Source organism: Zingiber officinale, chromosome 11B (assembly GCF_018446385.1).
Source record: "Zingiber officinale cultivar Zhangliang chromosome 11B, Zo_v1.1, whole genome shotgun sequence".
NCBI classification, from domain to species: domain Eukaryota; kingdom Viridiplantae; phylum Streptophyta; class Magnoliopsida; order Zingiberales; family Zingiberaceae; genus Zingiber; species Zingiber officinale.
The window spans coordinates 61,288,797-61,306,103 of NC_056007.1; the positions used below are offsets into that span (position 1 = coordinate 61,288,797).

At 41.7% G+C, this 17,307-nt stretch overlaps 1 protein-coding gene across 1 annotated transcript; it reads left to right on the forward strand.

The window, feature by feature from the left end:
* The first annotated feature begins 3,343 nt into the window (after nt 1–3,343).
* On the forward strand, nt 3,344–4,772 carry LOC122035397 (non-functional NADPH-dependent codeinone reductase 2-like). The gene is made up of 3 exons (XM_042594806.1): nt 3,344–3,788; nt 3,870–4,293; nt 4,384–4,772. Exons 1-3 carry the CDS (start codon nt 3,475–3,477, stop codon nt 4,606–4,608), a joined length of 963 nt encoding a protein of 320 aa, XP_042450740.1. The 5' UTR covers nt 3,344–3,474; the 3' UTR covers nt 4,609–4,772.
* Nucleotides 4,773–17,307: the final 12,535 nt, after the last annotated feature.

Below are 17,307 nucleotides of genomic sequence, written 5' to 3' on the forward strand. Positions count from 1 at the left end.
ATGTACACGGCCTTTGAACTTGCCATGAAAGCCACGACAGAATACTTAAAGTCCAAGGGGCAACTTCCCGATTCCGCCGTTATCCCCGCTCAGGAGCAGGCAACACTCCTCAACAACATCCCGACGGATCTTTACGATTATTTAGAGTAGAAGCTTTATATGTAATCCGTCCTCTCGGCTAAAAACTATCACTTTTTGTACCTCGGCCGTTCGGCCTTAGTCTTTTTAATGATATGTTATCCCCTTGTTTGCTTTCTTCTTTTGCTAATCATTATGCATGCCATCCGCTCGGCTTGATATGTCCTGTTTTGCAAACGGGATTTTCGCTAAATGCTCACAAGTATTTTTGGTTACTTGGTCGATCGGCGAAACAACTCACAAGTCGACTTGATATTTAATGTCGGAGCTCGACGGTCTTCCGCTCGGAGGGTTTATAGTCGCCGGCTCGACTCTCGATATTTAACGTCGGAGCTCGACGGTCTTCCGCTCGAAGGGTTTATAGTCGCCGGCTCGACTCTCGATATTTAACGTCGGAGCTCGACGGTCTTCCGCTCGGAGGGTTTATAGTCGCCGGCTCGACTCTCGATATTTAACGTCGGAGTTCGGCGGTCTTCCGCTCGGAGGAGGTGTCCACTCGGGGGGGCCTTGCCTTTTCTGTTGTCTCGTATTGGCACTTCGTCTGATGAAGATCCTCGATCACGATTAACTGCTGCGGCTTCAGGAGGCGTGCGGAACAGGGCCCGATGAAATGGAACCGTAGCATGAGGTGCTTCCGCTCGGCCCCCTGATGCTGATGTTGCTTGCCGCTCAATCCGCTCGGCTTGCGACTTTTGTCTCTGTTCCACAAGCTTAGCTGCTCTTGTCTCGATCAAAGCGTCGAACTCCTCTGTGGAGAGCATCACGGTCGTCCAACCTTGTCCATTGCTTCCGATCGGATGCAGGAGCGTTCCCACAGACGGCGCCAAATTGATCCTGTCCTAACGCTGAATCAACGGACGCTGGGCACGTGGCGCTCTCCGAATTGCTGACGTAGATCTTCGACCGGTCGTACGGACCTCCGGCGAACCTGCAAGGAAGTCGGGCCGGGATGGGGTTCCCGGCGATGACCCTCCGACGCTCAAGTCAGGTAAGTGGACAACAAAGAAGTGGCTCTCAATATCAGAGAATGCGTACCTCAGGCGAAATGTGAGGCCCTTTATATATAGTTGTGAAGAGGCTCACGCACACTACCGAGGCGAATACGTGTCCTCTGACCATACCTCAGTATGGGCTTGTCAGAAGAGCTTACCTGACACCATACTACTACAGTCCGAGCACATCTCTGATGGGACAACGGAACCCTCTATCGTAAGATCCTGCGTATGGCCTGGTCGTCGAACATACCCGCTGTCAGAAGCTGTTCCCATGTCCTTTTGTCTCTTCTTACCCCATGCCGAGCGTCCGGCCGGTCGGCAGTCCTCTCACGTCCGGCCGGTCGTATGTGCTGGTCCGCTCGGGAGATTCCAGGTCGTGTGCTCTGCTGACTGTTCACAGTAATGCTACTTTATGCCTTTGGTCGAGCGGGCTCCCCTATCGGCCCGACGACCCGGCTCCTCGTGAGCGTCGGAGACCCGACTCCCCGTCGGGTTGTTTGTGATTCCGCTGAGACCCCGTTCGGCTGACCGGTCTCCCCTTCTCCGGTCGGTCGTTTGACCCTTTGACTTCCACGTGGCTTTGACTTCCCTCAGAGGGGGGTCCCTGTTCTTACCGCCGGATCAACTATTATATTCGATTCACTCTTCTAGCAGTTTTGGAAAAAAGTTTTAGTGAATTACCTGTCAATACGATTTGAATGATCGTGAGTTTTAAAGTAAAAGTTACCGAAGGTTCTGAATCAAGTAACTGATTATCTTAATTTTTTTTCTTATATTTTATTTAATTTCACTGTGCACTTTATTTTTAATTTTTAAAAAAAATATTTTTAAAAATCATATAATTCACCTCTCTTTTCACGTGTCGTAGATGCTACAGATTTGGTCCATATAAGGAATGAGAAACTTGGAGAAAGTTCGAGATAGTGGAAGGTAGTTAGTGTCAGTTTAGTGTTGAGTGAATATCTAACCTACACTTCCATTAGATGGTTGAGAGAAAAATTACCAATTAATTGGGGTTATCAATTGAGGGTTAGTTAGTTGACTGCAACAATTAACATGAAAGCTTATTGTAAGGATGTTTCCAGTGGTGCAGTCAACTAATGGCTTATGATAACTACAGATCAAGTCGATTAAAGATTTATAATCAGTCAACAAGTTGATTAAAGATTTATTCAACAAGTTGATTAAAGATTTATAAGCAGTCGATTATAAAAGCGACTCCTCTAAAGGGTCTAAGTTAAGGATGTAGAAATTCTGATAAATCATGAACCACGCCAAATAACTTGTTCTGATTATTTTATTCCAATTCCAATATTTTTTTGTACTTTCCGAGATAAAAAAAAAACAAGAGAGAGCGAAATATAATTTTTAGGACATACCTATTAAATCTAGCATACCTATTAGGACAAACACTAACAATAGAGGTTAGAGTTTTTCGCAATGAGACTCAACATAAATAACAAATAAATAATATTTTTATCAATGTATTCCTTGCTTATTCGTAGCCCTTCAAATCTTTTTAAAAGCTTCATTCCTTGGTTTCCACCAATCACTATTTCGTCAAACCTACATCAATCGGGATCTCATAGGCAATAGCTGACTAGTCAACGAAAATGCCATTCTCTTAATTTCTAAGTCGACTTAGTCATCAATTGACTAAATAGATAACATATATTTACCTACAATTCATTTTCAGATCCTCTCTGAAGATTTCTATGTTTCTATATTCCCTTATTAATTGGATGGATTAAATCATATTTCAAAAATATAATACATATTATAATAATATTATAATTATTCAATTAACGAGAAGACATGAGGAGATATAAATCTTAGACTGAGAACCTAATTTCAAAGAAGTCAGAGTATAATTTATTTTAAATTAATCGGAATTTAACTGTCTTCTGTCACAAGCTCTTATCCCTTCAAATATAGATTCGTTACATTAATAATCTGTCTAGTATCAATTTCATAAATATGAAAAAAAGTAAATATTGATATATAGACATCAAGATGAAATAATCCTCAGATTATTAATTTTTAAAAATCTATCGATGATTATTATGTAAGACATGTCAGAGATACCATATGTTAATCGTGTATACTACATCCTGCACAGCCTTATCCTTTCGAGCTTCTAGATGCACCGGCCCCTTTTAAATGTTTTCTCTTGTATAATTTAATTATTTTCCACGCTCATTCCGTGAGGCATTGAATGGCTCGTACCATCTGTGATTTATGGTAACCCTTGCGTGGCTCTTGAGAATTCAGACAATTAGTTCAGTCCAAGAGGCAAAGGCAGACTCGGCAGAGGCAGAGGCAGAGGCAGAGGCAGAGAAAAATGGGATCGGTATCAATACCGGAGGCGAAACTAAACTCCGGTCACGCCATACCCGTCATCGGCATGGGGACGGCGTCGTACCCGATAGCGACGACGGAGACCTTCCGCACGGCAATACTGGAGGCCATCGCCCTCGGATATCGCCACTTTGACACCGCCTCTTTCTACGGCACGGAGCAACGCCTGGGCGAGGCCGTGGCCGAGGCCATCCATCGAGGCCTCGTCAAGCGCGACGATCTCTTCATCACCTCCAAGCTCTGGTGCACTGACGCCCACGCCGACCGCGTCCTCCCCGCTCTTCGCCAGTCCCTGCGGTAGACAGCTCATACGAAGCTTTTTTTTTTTTTTTATTCCGTTTTTTTTCCCCGTAAAAATTAAGAATGTGTTGTCAGCAGAACTCTGCGACTCGAATACATCGATCTTTACCTGGTGCACTGGCCTTTAAGCATGAAACCGAAAGACTCCAAATTCCCCGTCGACAAGGAAGACTTTCTCCCCATCGATCTCAAGGCAGTTTGGGCGGCGATGGAGGAGTGCCAGAGGACGGGTCTCACCAAGTCCATTGGAGTCTGCAACTTCTCTTGCAACAAACTGGAGCAACTCCTTTCCACGGCTTCAATTCCCCCTGCTGTGAACCAGGTAGAAATGCATCCTGTTTGGCAACAGAGGAAGCTGGTGCCGTTTTGCAAGGAGAAAGGGATCATGATCTGTGCCTACTCTCCGCTGGGATCCAACGGAACTCCATGGGGCTCCAACAAGGTCATGGAATGTGATGTGCTGAAAGAGATAGCACTCGGCAATGGCAAATCCTTAGCTCAGGTTAGTATTCTCCATTTCTCTTTCTTCTGCATATGACTTTGTGGCTTTATCTTCTAATAAGTGTGTGCTTGTGGGTGCTGTAATTAGCAGATCTCATTGAGGTGGTTGTCTCAGCAAGGCGTGGGCGTCATCGTTAAAAGCTTCAGTAAGGAGAGAATGGCAGAGAACATGGACCTATTTCGGTGGAAACTGAGGGACGAAGATTTGCTGGAGATTAGCAAAATACCGCAATCGAGAGGACTTACTGGAGATAACTTTGTGTCCGTTAATGGCCCTTATAAGTCGATCGAGGAACTGTGGGATGGAGATGTTTAATCGTCCTGAATTGTTTTAGCTTCACAATATGCCTGGTTGTTTCTATCAATTGACGATGTGGTTTTTTAAACCTTAACTGCACTTGTTCCTGGCAATCTATCATGTAGTTCTTCACTTTGGGTGCTTTACTAAAACAGTAGAATAAAATGTTGGATCATTATTGATGTGCTCTGTCTCAGGGATAGTGATTATTTATCTGTTAAGATACTTAGATAATTTAAAGCTGGATTGTGGATTGGTGGATTGTTAACTTTGTCTTGAGATGTCGAATTTCTGAGTCAGTTGATTGCCAAGTCGTTGAGTGTTGAGTTGATAATCTCTAGCTCTCCGCGTTGAAGGTAAGACCAAGTTGGTACATTGTTTAGAAAATGGTTGCCTTATATCATCAAGTCCCAGTCGAGTCCAAGTAGCAGTCAAGTCAAGTCGGCCGAATGCTATGAGTGTCGGTTCGAGATGCAAGTTGTCCAAGTTAATGCCAAGTGCAGTCAAGTCGGGACACAAGAGATACAGAATACTCTAAGGGTGCGTTTGGTTCGGGGTTATTCTTGATAACCTTGGTTATCCATCCAAGGTTATCAAAAAACCTTGTTTGGTTTAGGTATTCGATGATTCCTGAGTAATGTTCCATGCCCGACACGTCAGCAAAAGGGTCATGCAGTCCGGAATCGGAAAACCTCAGAAAACTAAGGTTTTTCTTGATTCCGGGGTTAACGAATTTTTTATACCAAAAATACCCTCCGATAAGAAAAAACATGGAAAAAAGAGAAAAAATGTAAAAAAAAAAAAAAGTTTAAAAAATTTTAAAATTTTTAAAAATATTTTTTTTAAAAAAATATAAATTTTAAAAATTTAAATTTAAATTTTTTTTAAAAAAATAAAAATTTTAAAAAAATTAAATTTTTTTTTAAAAAAATAAAAATTTTAAAAAAATTAAATTTTTTTAAAAAAAAGTTTATTTTTTTAAAAAAAATTAAAATTTTTATTTTTTAAAAAAATTTTAAAAATAAAAAATTTATAAAAATTAAAAATTTAAAAATAAAATAAATAAATAAAAATTAAAATTTTAAAAATGTAAAAAAATATAAATATGAATAATATAAAAAATATAAAAACATTAAAAAAATGAAAAAAAACACATAAAAAAGTAAAAAAAAAATATACAAGAAAAAGAAAAGTAAAAAAAACATAAAAAATAAATAATAATATTATGTATAGTTGATTTTGTAACTGAGGGTAATACGGTAAAATATTAAACTAAGGTATTCATTAAAACCTTCAAACAAACAAGTTTTTGTTGCATTACCTAGGTTGAACCAAACAACATTTGATTATGTTTTATTCCCCATAACCTTAGTTATGTGATTACCTAGTAATCACATAACCAAGGTTATACATGATAACTTGAACCAAACGCACCCTAACAGTAATCTTGAATTAATGTCACAGCCGAATCGGGAATGAGATCACCCGAGTATTTCTATCGACAATTACAGATTCTCATTAATTATATTAATGCATCCGTTATATTTGAGAAAAAGAATAATTTACTCAAATGACAAAATGTTAGTTAATATACCAGCTTTGAATTTGTACCCCTTGCATCTAGTGTGAGAGAACCTCTTCTCATATACTTATTCACATTATATGTACATATGTAATAATATAAATCAACCAATTAATCATAAAACTTTCAATATGAGATTAAAATCTCATAGAGTCTTTTTTTTTTCTATCCACCTCTTTTCCACTCAAATTTTCAACACTGAATTGATGAAGCTGATGCCGAAGGCTTGAAACAAACGTCAAACAAATCTGGAATCAGAATCTGAGTGAGTTGTGTGAGGAGCGTCACTTGAGGAATAAAAACGTCGAGTCTTGTAATTAGGTCGTTTTCTTAAAACAAATTCATCTTCTCCTACAATTCTAAGAGATCATTCTTGAACATCTATTTTTAGGATAAAATGACAAAATTATAAATATAATCTTATACAGATTGACCTAATGAATTGAGCATATATATTGATCATGTCCGAATGATAAATCGATGGTCACTGGGGATATAGCGCTCTTGTTGACTCCGTGTGGCCCTCTAAGTGACGTAGACCTCCAGCGAAAACCTGCAAGCACAAAACCGAGTCGGGAAGGGGTTCTCGGCGGCGACCCTCCCACGCTCAAGTTAGCTCCCGGCGGCAAGAAATCGAAAGAGAATGGCGAGGACTGTAGCTACAGTAATGAATAGCGCATACCTCCGTTGGAGTCTGGGGGTCCATATATAGGGCTCCCTAAAGGTGCGTGCATGCTTACCGAGACGCGCACGCTTCTCAAAGCATACCTATAATGAGTGTGTCAGAAAAGCGTGTTTGACGCCATACCTCAATAACACGAGCATATCCCTGACGTGACAGTGGAAACTTCCATCGTAGGATTCTCTGTCTGATCTGACCGCCTACCATGTTGTTTGTCGGCGACACTTGTCTCGGGGAGGATAGAGTTACCCGCCCCTTTTGTCTCATACCAAGCCGGATGGAAGAACTGCTTGTCTAACGTCACAGTTGGTCGAGCGGGACATCTGCTCGGCCCATCATACGAAGGCCCTGGTGTTGCTCGACCGAACGTGAGAACCTCGGTGGCCATGGTTCCCGTTCGGTCGAGACGAAAATCGCTCAGCCTTCGTCCCTTGTTGTTAAGCCGTGTTAGTCACTCGCCGGGCGTCAGAAGCTCGGACCCGAGTCGAGCTGAGATATCGAGATGCCGGGTCGGCTTTCCGTAGAGTGGGGAGGTGATTCGCTCGGTCGGGCGCCTACAGGGTGTTGACCACCTTGACCTCCTGCCGGACGAGCCCCCCTCTTTACCACCATATCACATGCCTTCCCTTCAAGTCAAGTCGAAGGAGGCTGAAAGTCCGACTGACTATACAAGTAGCCTGGTGAGAAATTGGTCGGTCGACCAGCAAAATAGTTGGATCCCGCTGGTTCCCCTAGGACCGGCCTTTTTCTCCCGATCGATGCTTCGTGCCTTTGTACTTGTCATTTTTGGATACTTTTCCTTACCGTTGTCGAGGGGGCGTGGGTCGGTCAGCTACTGCTGACGTCATCTGAATCTCCTCGTGATACGTGCAGATCGCTTCCATTAAGGCCGAGCACGCGCCCATTAAATGTTGACCCGTGGGGGGATGCCACGTGTCGCTGATGTGGTCGCCGCACGTCCGAGGTGACAGCTGCTGATGTGACATTTGGCGGTTTGAATTCAATGGTCAGATGTGCACTTCAATCCTAGTGCCCTAGATCGGACAGCTTAGCTCAGCCGTGCCCATCTTTATAAAGCTTTAACGTCGCCGCTTCCTCGGCGCTCGGTTTCCGCTTCTCCCCCGTTTGCTCATGCGACTTTGCTTGCTTCTGTTGGACTGTGAAGAATTGATAGAGGGGGGTGAATATCGATAACAAAAAACGTCGAAAAGAGTTTAGCGCAGCGGAAAATATAAGCAAAAGGAAACATGGCTAACACAGGTTCTTTTTACTTGGTTCAGAGCCTGTGTCGACTCCTACTCAAAGGCCCGCACTCGTCGAGTGTTTTCGTTGGACAATTCACTAGCAATTCGAATATAAATTACAAATTAAGTACAAAATTGCTAAAAAAAAAATACCAACAATAAGAAGAATTATGTAACATCCCAAATTTCCGTGTTTTGAATCCTAAAAGTGCTTATAAATATTTAGAAATGCTTTGAAATATTCTAGAGATTTTTAGAAATTTTTAGAGTATTTTTATAGAATTTTCTGAGGTCGTTTGGTATTTTTACCAAAAGAAATAAAGTTACGGCAAAAAGTTGTCAAGCCGAGATTCAACCCCGGAACCTCTTAATAAGCAAAGTCTTAAGAATGTCAGGATAACTAGGTGCCCTAGCAGGGATATGCTGAAAGAAAAAAGAGCAGAATAATTTTATGCAGAGAAAAGTTAATAAATACCCTTAGGTATAAATAGAAGAACTTAAGTGAAATAAGGGAATTCTCGACCTAATTCCTCCTCTTTCTTTTCTGCGCCGAATTTCTCCTGGGTTTGGGCAAAAAACAAAAGAAGCCTAGGCTTCTTGTGGTGGCCGGCTAGGACAAGTTTCGAGGGAGCTTTTGGATATTTTCCAACTCGTCTCGACGAGAGGAACACGTGGACGTAAGCAAAGCGCGAGGATCTCAAGTTTCACCGGAATCCTAGAGAGTTTTCGCGTTAGTAAGTTCAAGATAATACGGTAAGTACTACTCACCTGCAGTAAGAGGTGTTTTCCGTTGATTTCTCGTCGTAGAAATATTGTATGTGCAGATTTCTTTTGTGTTTTATGCATGATTATGTGTTACCTAGTTAGTTTCACTTATAAATGCATATGGAAAAAATACCCTATCAGTATTTTGAGTTTAAGAAAATTATAAGAAAGATAAAGAAAAGAAAGAAAAAGGTCAAGGCCTTAAGTAGATCCCAAAGTCAAGACTTTAGGGATTTTGGCACACAAAGTGTTTGTTAAAATGCCAAGGCATTTAAAGAAGAAGTAATTAAGATATTTTACTTTGAAAGGCCAGTACTCGACTTCCAAGGTTGTCGTAAATAAATCCAGATGTCCAATTCCGAAGTCTTGGCCCTATTAGACCGAGGTATGCTCTTTTAGGATTGGTGGCTCACTACCCCAACCTATTAGGGAACGCGCATGAGATGGTACTTACGCATTAGGGATCCCAAGTGAAGCTATTTATTTTCAAGTATATCCTTTAGCAAAGTTTTCAAGTTTAAAGAATTTCTAAGTTTCAAGATAAGTTAAGAAAAAGCAAGTTTAAGAAAGTTAAATGCTTGTTTATGTTTAAGAAAGTTAAATGCTTGCATATGCTTGTTGCCTTGAATTAAACATGTTTTAGTTCATCTATTAGTACAAAAGTATTTACGCATGTTTATCTGTACTATCAGTGTAAATAATATTAAAGGTTCTAGCATGAAAAGTATTTTAAAAGCATGTTTACACATTTTGAGATTTTTGTGAGCTAGATAGTACTTACTAAGTCTTGTTGCTTACTAGTTGCATTTTCTCTTACTGCAGATAAAGGAAAAGAAAAACAATAGTGAAGGAAGGCGACAAGGGGGATGCATGATGGTGTGTGTGTGATGCCTGGACTATGGAAAGCCTTGGGAATTCGTTGGGAGCATATTAAGATTTCCTTTTTAAAATTGCTAGTAAAATTTTAGAGATTTTACTTTCTAATTATTGTTAAGAGGATGTCATAAATTGTTAGTTTTACATGGGTCAAGTGTCATCTAGTATTTCTGTTATTAATGATTGAATAGACTAGTTTTGGTGGATGCTTGCTAGATAATATGATTCCATATTTTTCTGAGATGGATGTTTTTGGGCACATGAAGTATACTATTTGATACATTGTATGTAGATTAGTTTTAAAGAGTGCAAGAAATTCATTATGATCTTTCGCATGCAATTATAGTTAGAAATGCTTTAACTACTTTAGAATTATGAGTTGAGTGTTGAAATGAATCATTTATGTTCCTTTATGTGTTGCATGTTTCGTAAGAATGCATTAAGAAGCTAGTAGTACTTATGCTACTTAACTGCATGTTATGATGTCGTTCACCATAAGAACCAAATTAGTGGAAAAGTTCTGCATTTAAGTTTAGAAAATTTTATATACTACTATTATTAGCGTAAGCAACACTAGTTAAGTTTATAGATAAGTACCGTTCACCCTAGAGAGCACTAGGAGGGTGGGCGTATACAAGGTGGTATCAGAGCGGTTCCCATTCTCCAGCATCACACACATCAGCATCAACCTTGCCGTCTTCAAGTAAGAATGTATTTATACTTTCTTTTATGCTTTTCCTTTATTGCTTGCAAAATAGAGAAATGTTTAGAAGTACCTGCTCATATGTGTTTAAAGTCAAGAATCATGCTCAAGTAAGATATATCTAGAAAGTATAGTGATGGTTTCAAGTTTTCCCTCTGCATGACTAGATGGCAAGAAGAGGGCGTCCCCGTACCACTCGTACTGAGAACCAAGCTCAGGAGAACGAGGAGCCCAGAACAACTGAGACCAATCTTTTTGAAGTTATTGCTCAACTCCAGAGACAAGTAGCATAGCAGCAACAAGTGATTGTCAATCTGATGGCTAATCAGCAACCAGCCCCTACCACTCCCCCAACTGTAAACATGGAGACTCCAGTGGTGACTGAGGTTCCACCAGCTGCCCCGGAAGTCGCCAAAGGGGTTAAAAGACAAGAAGCATACCTTATCCAATGGCTGAAGCTGAAACCGGAAAGTTTCTCGGGCACAACTGAGCTCTGGGATGCCCAGGCTTGGTTCAAAACGCTAGAGAGCACAATGGAGCTTCTTGACTGGCCAGAAGTCGAGAAAGTCAAGTGTGCCTCTTTCTGCCTATCTGGAGATGCTCGCATGTGGTGGGAGAGAATTAAGAGCAAGAGAGCAGCCAACCAGATGAGCTGGGCTAACTTTGAGACAGAGTTCTACGAAGAATTTATCGAGTTCAGACAAGGTGACCTGCCAGTGGAAGAAGCAGTCAAAAGGTTCAATAGACTAGCTCGTCTCTGCCCAGAGCTAGTAAGTACAGAGAGGGAGCGAGTCAGATTGATGCTCCGAATGCTGAGACCAGAGATAGCACTTAATGTGAGTAGTGGAACTCATCGGCCGCAGACTGGTGAAGAACTGGTCAGTAGTGCATTAATCGCTGAGCACTATCTGAACAACATCAAGGTACAACAAACGTAACTCAAGCCAGTTAAGATAGAAGACAAGACAGTAGGAGATCAGAAACCCCAGTCAAGTAATCAGAACTGGAAGGGCAAGAGTAATAAGAAGAAGCAATGGCTAGGCAGTCAGAAGGGAGGTTCAGAGAGCAAGCAAGTCAAGTACCCCCCCCTGTCCTAAATGTGGGAGAACACACCTAGGGATGTGTCTTTTGGGTGTCACAGGATGCTATACTTGTGGGCAAGAAGGACATAGGTCCAAGGACTGCCCTAACAAGTACAAAGCATCCCAGCAGCAGGTGGTGCAGTACGGGGCCAAGCCTCAGCTACACTGCATGTCTGCAACTCTGGATGGACCCCAGCTCAGTCAAGGAAGGTTGGAAGCCCCACCAGTTTCAGCCAGTGCCAGAGTATGCTCCCTCACTAAAGAGGAAGCTGCTAGTGCCTCCACGGTCGTAACAGGTCAAGTAGTTATTTTTCAGCATTTAGCTACTGCACTATTTGATACTGGGGCGACCCATTCTTTTATATCAGTACCCTTTGCCAAAGAATTTCAGGTGCCTACAGAGAGCATGAACTTCAAGTTCTTGACGACCCTACCTTCTGGAGAAGTCATGGAGTCTAACTAGTGGCTCCGGGTTATACCAGTCAGAATTTCAGACCGAGAGCTATATGTCGATCTGGTAGTCCTTGCGATGCAAGATTTCGATATCATTCTGGGTATGAATTTCCTCAGCAAGTATAGTGCCTCGGTGGACTGCCGCAGAAGGAAAGTGATTTTCAGTCCATAAGGTGAACCATCCTTTGAGTTCACGGGAGTCCCAAAGAGGAAGACCCAGAAATTCCTCTCTTCTCTAACAGCTCACCAGATGTTAGCTAAAGGGTGTGCTGGTTTTCTTACATACATTGTGAATGCAGAAGAAAAGAAGGGACTCAAGCAGGAGGATGTTCGGGTAGTTTGTGAGTATCTATAGGTATTTCCAGAAGAGCTACCTAGACTACCTCCCAACAGAGAAGTGGAGTTTGAAATTGAGTTGGTTCCTGGTACCGGTCCAATTTCAAAAGCTCCCTACCGGATGTCTCCAGCAGAGCTGAAAGAGTTACAAGAACAACTTCAGGAGTTGCTTGACAAAGGTTTCATCCACCCCAGTCACTCACCACGGGGAGCTCCAGTGTTGTTCGTTAAGAAGAAAGATGGATCTATGCGGATGTGCATAGATTATAGAGCGCTAAACAAAGTAACAGTTAAGAACAAGTACCCTCTTCCCAGAATAGATGATCTCTTTGATCAGCTAAGAGGGGCTACAATTTTCTCGAAGATAGATTTACGCTCGGGATATCACCAGCTAAAGGTTAAAGAAAGTGACATACCCAGAACAGCATTCAGAACGAGATATGGTCACTATGAATTTGTAGTGATGTCGTTTGGAGTGACCAATGCTCCAACAGTCTTTATGGAACTAATGAATCATGTCTTCAGGGAATATCTAGATAAATTCGTGATTGTGTTCATCGATGATATTCTGATATATTCACAAACTCCAGAGGACCATGCTACACACTTGAGAATAGTGTTGCAGATCCTTCAGCAAAAACAACTCTATGCAAAATTCTCAAAGTGTGAGTTCTGGTTAGACCAAATAGCATTCCTAGGCCACGTCATCTCAAAAGAGGGCATCAAAGTAGATCCTGCCAAGATAGAGGCAGTCAGCAACTGGTGTAGACCCAAAAACGCCAGGGAAATCAGAAGTTTCTTAGGTCTGGCAAGGTATTACAGAAAGTTCGTGGAGGACTTTTCCCGGATAGCCTCTCCACTTACAGCCCTGACCAGAAAGAACAAGAAGTTTGAGTGGTCAGATAAGTGCGAGCACAGTTTTCTAAAGCTGAAGAAAAGACTGACTAGTGCCCCCATTCTGACTGTTCCAGAGAGTGACAAGAATTTTGATATATACAGTGATGCTTCCAAGATGGGCCTTGGGGTTGTACTCATGCAAGAGGGGAAGGTTATAGCTTATGCTTCCAGACAACTCAAAGACTATGAGAAGAACTACCCCACTCATAATCTTGAGCTGGCAGCTGTGGTCTTTGCACTAAAACTCTGGCGACATTATTTGTATGGAGTTCAGTGCAGAATCTTCACAGACCATCAGAGTTTGAAGTATTTTTTTACCTAGAAAGACTTAAACATGAGGCAGCGTAGGTGGCTAGAGTTGGTTAAAGATTATGACTGTGAAATCAACTATGTAACGACCCGCCTCCTACTAACTAGGCTGCGAGGTCGGACCGTCACATTATGTTGTGCTAACTATAAGGTGCGGAAATCTGCGCTATTAAAAATCTTACTCTGCTACTGACTATTACAGCCTATAAGATTAGGTTCAAAGACCTTTCCTTTGACATACATACACTAGGGAAGGAACCCAACTTTCTATTTGCTCAAAAGACTGAAATGAGACCCTTCCAGCTGAAATCAAACACTCCAATCGATCGGCTGATCAATTGGAGCCATCTGATCGATCCCCTGATCGATTCAGCGTGCTACTGTGCACGGAAGAATTTATGGATCGATCGGCTGATCGATCCAGCTATGACTAATCGATCCAGTGATCGATTCAACGTGCTACTGTGCACGGGAGAAGTTATGGATCGATCGGCTGATCTATCCAGCTATACCAATCGATCCAGTGATCGATTCAGAAGCTCTCTGTTCGCGAGGCTAATTCCTCGATCGATCCAGTGATCGATTCCAGAGCTTACTGTTCGCGGAACTCAGCTCTCAATCGATCAACCGATCGATTGAGGTCCCTCCAATCGATCGATCGATCGATTGGAGTTTCTGATTTCGTTGCAGAACTCTGATTTCAGAGCTCGATCATACACAACTCACTATAATAAACCTAAAATGCCTAGAGAACATTGTAATAGGTCTTCACTAACATTATGCATGATTTACTACTCATCAATAAGCTAACTAGTGTCCCAGGCATGGCATAAGCATGGTTTCACAATTCAGAATTCTTAAACATTCTAAAGGTGCATAAAAATTAAAAGAACAAAAGGTTCTAATTCTTTAAATTTGCTAGTTCCCAAGGGTCTTTATTCCAAGTTCCTGCCCACACACATCTTTGTAGCATTGACCTCCAACCTCCGCTAGTCCATCTTTCCTTTACCTTTATCTGCAGTATAAGGAAAAGAAGTATCTGTAAGCTTGGGAGCTTAGTAAGAAACCATCTACCTCACAAAACATGCATACGATGCAATTTATGCTTTTAAAAACATGCTATCTGAAATATATGCTGAACATTGCTAAACATGGATTCTAAAACATGGCATAATCACATACGATACATGGCAATCATAGCTAAGCATAAAACCATCATATGGATCCATAAGAACTAAACTGAAATAAAAGCTGAGCTACACTACTGCTAACTGATGCTAAGCTGCTCTGTATTCACATAAACTATTTTGTGAAGTTTTGAAAGCTATTTATCATAAATAGATGAAAATACATAATCATGCTGCTGATGGACCCGGCAATTGTACTTGTTGTGTGCGCATCCCTAACTAAACCCGGGGTTACAAATTCCGAATCTAGTAGGGTTTACTAGGTTATCTAAATCTAGGGACGACTATGGGAGCCCAACCCAATGGACATCTAGTCCAGTACAGTGCCACTGCTAAAAATAAAATACTGAGCATAAGCTAATAATTCTTGTCTTGCTTTTACTAGGTTGTCTAAACCTAGAACTAGGTTATCTAAACCTAGAGGCGACTATGGGAGCCCACCCATTGGACCGTAGTCCCATAAAAGTTGTAGCAAGACTAACTGTGCTATAAAATGCTTCTACTGCATTTATCTAAACTATTGGAATGCCTATAGGGGTATTTTACTGAGCTAAGCATTAAAGCGAACACTTGGTGTGCGCTAATTCACACCCTATATACTGAAAATTCTGCACATGACTAGACTAATGCATAAAACGTACGAAAAGCTACTTATACTGCAGGTGAGGGGTTTCTTACATCCTGCGCTAGTTTTCCTTACGATCTGATCGCTAGGTTTTCCGGAAAGACGATCTTCTCGACGATCCTCCTACGTCTATGTGTTCTTCTCACAGAGGGGAGCGTCCTCGTACCGGAGTTGTCGCCGGAAAGTGCTCCTATAGCCCTTGGGACGGAACCCTAGCCCTTGGGGCTTGGTGCGCCGAGAGAAGAAGAGGAGGGAGAGGGGGCGGCGTGTAAGGGTTTGAGGAAAAGAATTGTCGTTAAACAATTCTCCACTTAATAATTTTCCTATTTATATTAAGTGGGTAATTCGGCCCAACTCTAACATAAATATAATTGATCCCCTTTTCTTTCAGCACGGCCCTGCTGGGTTCACTTGGTTACTAAAGTCATCCATAAGACATAGGGTCTCATAGGTCTCGGGTTCAATTCCCGCTTAGGCTATTTTACGTTTCTATTTATTTTTGCTACTTCCACTACTCTAAAAATTCCATAAAAATATTCTAAAATTCCAAAAAAATCATAGAATATTTCTAAAATTGATTTGAGAATTTTCGGGCATTACAAACTACCACCCAGGTAAGGCTAACAAAGTAGCGGATGCACTAAGCCGAAAATCCAGTGCACCCCTGATGTCCTTGTCATCATTAGCACTGCAGAAGGAATTGTCAGACTTTAGAGTTGAAGTTATTTATGGGCAACTCTCTGCATTGACCTTAGAGTCAAACCTGCTTGAGGATATACAGAGAAAGCAGAGTGAAGATCCAGATATCCAAAAGATCAAGCAAGGGATACAAAAATAAGAAAATTTAGAGTTTCGAGTATCAGACAGTGGACCCCTCTATCTGGGAAGTCGCCTTTGTGCCCCCAATGATGAGGAACTGAGGAAGAAGATTTTAGAGGAGGCTCATAGTACACCTTACTCTATGCATCCTAGTTCCACCAAGATGTATCAAGATGTGAAACAGAGATTCTGGTGGTCTGGACTCAAGAGAGATGTTGCTAAATATGTCAGTACCTGCCTGACATGCTAGAGAGTCAAAGTGGAGCACCAGAGACCAAGAGGAGTCCTACAACCCCTTCCAATACCGGAGTGGAAGTGGGAGGAAATATCCATGGACTTTATAACAGGTCTTCCAAGAACCACTAATGGATATGATGCAATATGGGTTATAGTGGATAGATTGACCAAGTCTGCCCATTTTCTAGCCATCAAAGTGTCCCACTCTATAGAGCAGTTGGCACAGGTATATGTTAAGGAAGTGATCAGACTTCATGGAGTTCCAAAATTTATCATTTCTGATAGAGATGGGCGCTTCACCTCTCATTTTTGGGAGTACGTTCAGAAGGCACTAGGCACCAAACTCAAGTTCAACACAGCCTTCCATCCGAAGACTGATGGACAGACATAACGAGTAAATAAGATTTTAGAAGATATGCGTAGGGCATGTGCATTAGATTTTAAGGGCAGTTGGTGCAAGTATCTATACTTAGCTGAATTCACCTACAACAATAGCTATCAGACCACTATTAAGATGACACCGTATGAAGCGTTGTATGGTAGGAAGTGCAGATCACCCATTTGTTGGCAAGAAGCAGGTGAAAGGAAAGAAATGGAAGTAAAGTTGGGCATTCAGACTGAGATGATAGATGAGACCACTCAGGCTATCCAGAAGATCAGACAAAGAATTGAGACTGCCCAGAGTAGGCAGAAAAGCTATGCTGACACACGTCGTAGGCCACTTGAATTCCGAGTAGGGGATTCGGTCTTTCTCAAGGTCGCTCCTATGAAGGGAGTGATGAGATTTGGCAAAAAGGGCAAGTTAAGTCCTCGCTACGTAGGACCCTAGTCGATTACAGAGAGGATTGGGAAAGTAGCTTACAAGTTGGACTTACCACAAGACATGTCAGCAATACACAATGTATTTCATGTCTCCACGC

Bases quoted from the DNA above. Each gene is read 5' to 3' on its own strand.
- LOC122035397 (XM_042594806.1), top strand. From the start codon at position 3,475: ATGGGATCGGTATCAATACCGGAGGCGAAACTAAACTCCGGTCACGCC. The intron at 3,789-3,869 runs GTAGACAGCTCA...TGTTGTCAGCAG, and splicing joins GCTCTTCGCCAGTCCCTGCG to AACTCTGCGACTCGAATACA. The intron at 4,294-4,383 runs GTTAGTATTCTC...TGTAATTAGCAG, and splicing joins ATGGCAAATCCTTAGCTCAG to ATCTCATTGAGGTGGTTGTC.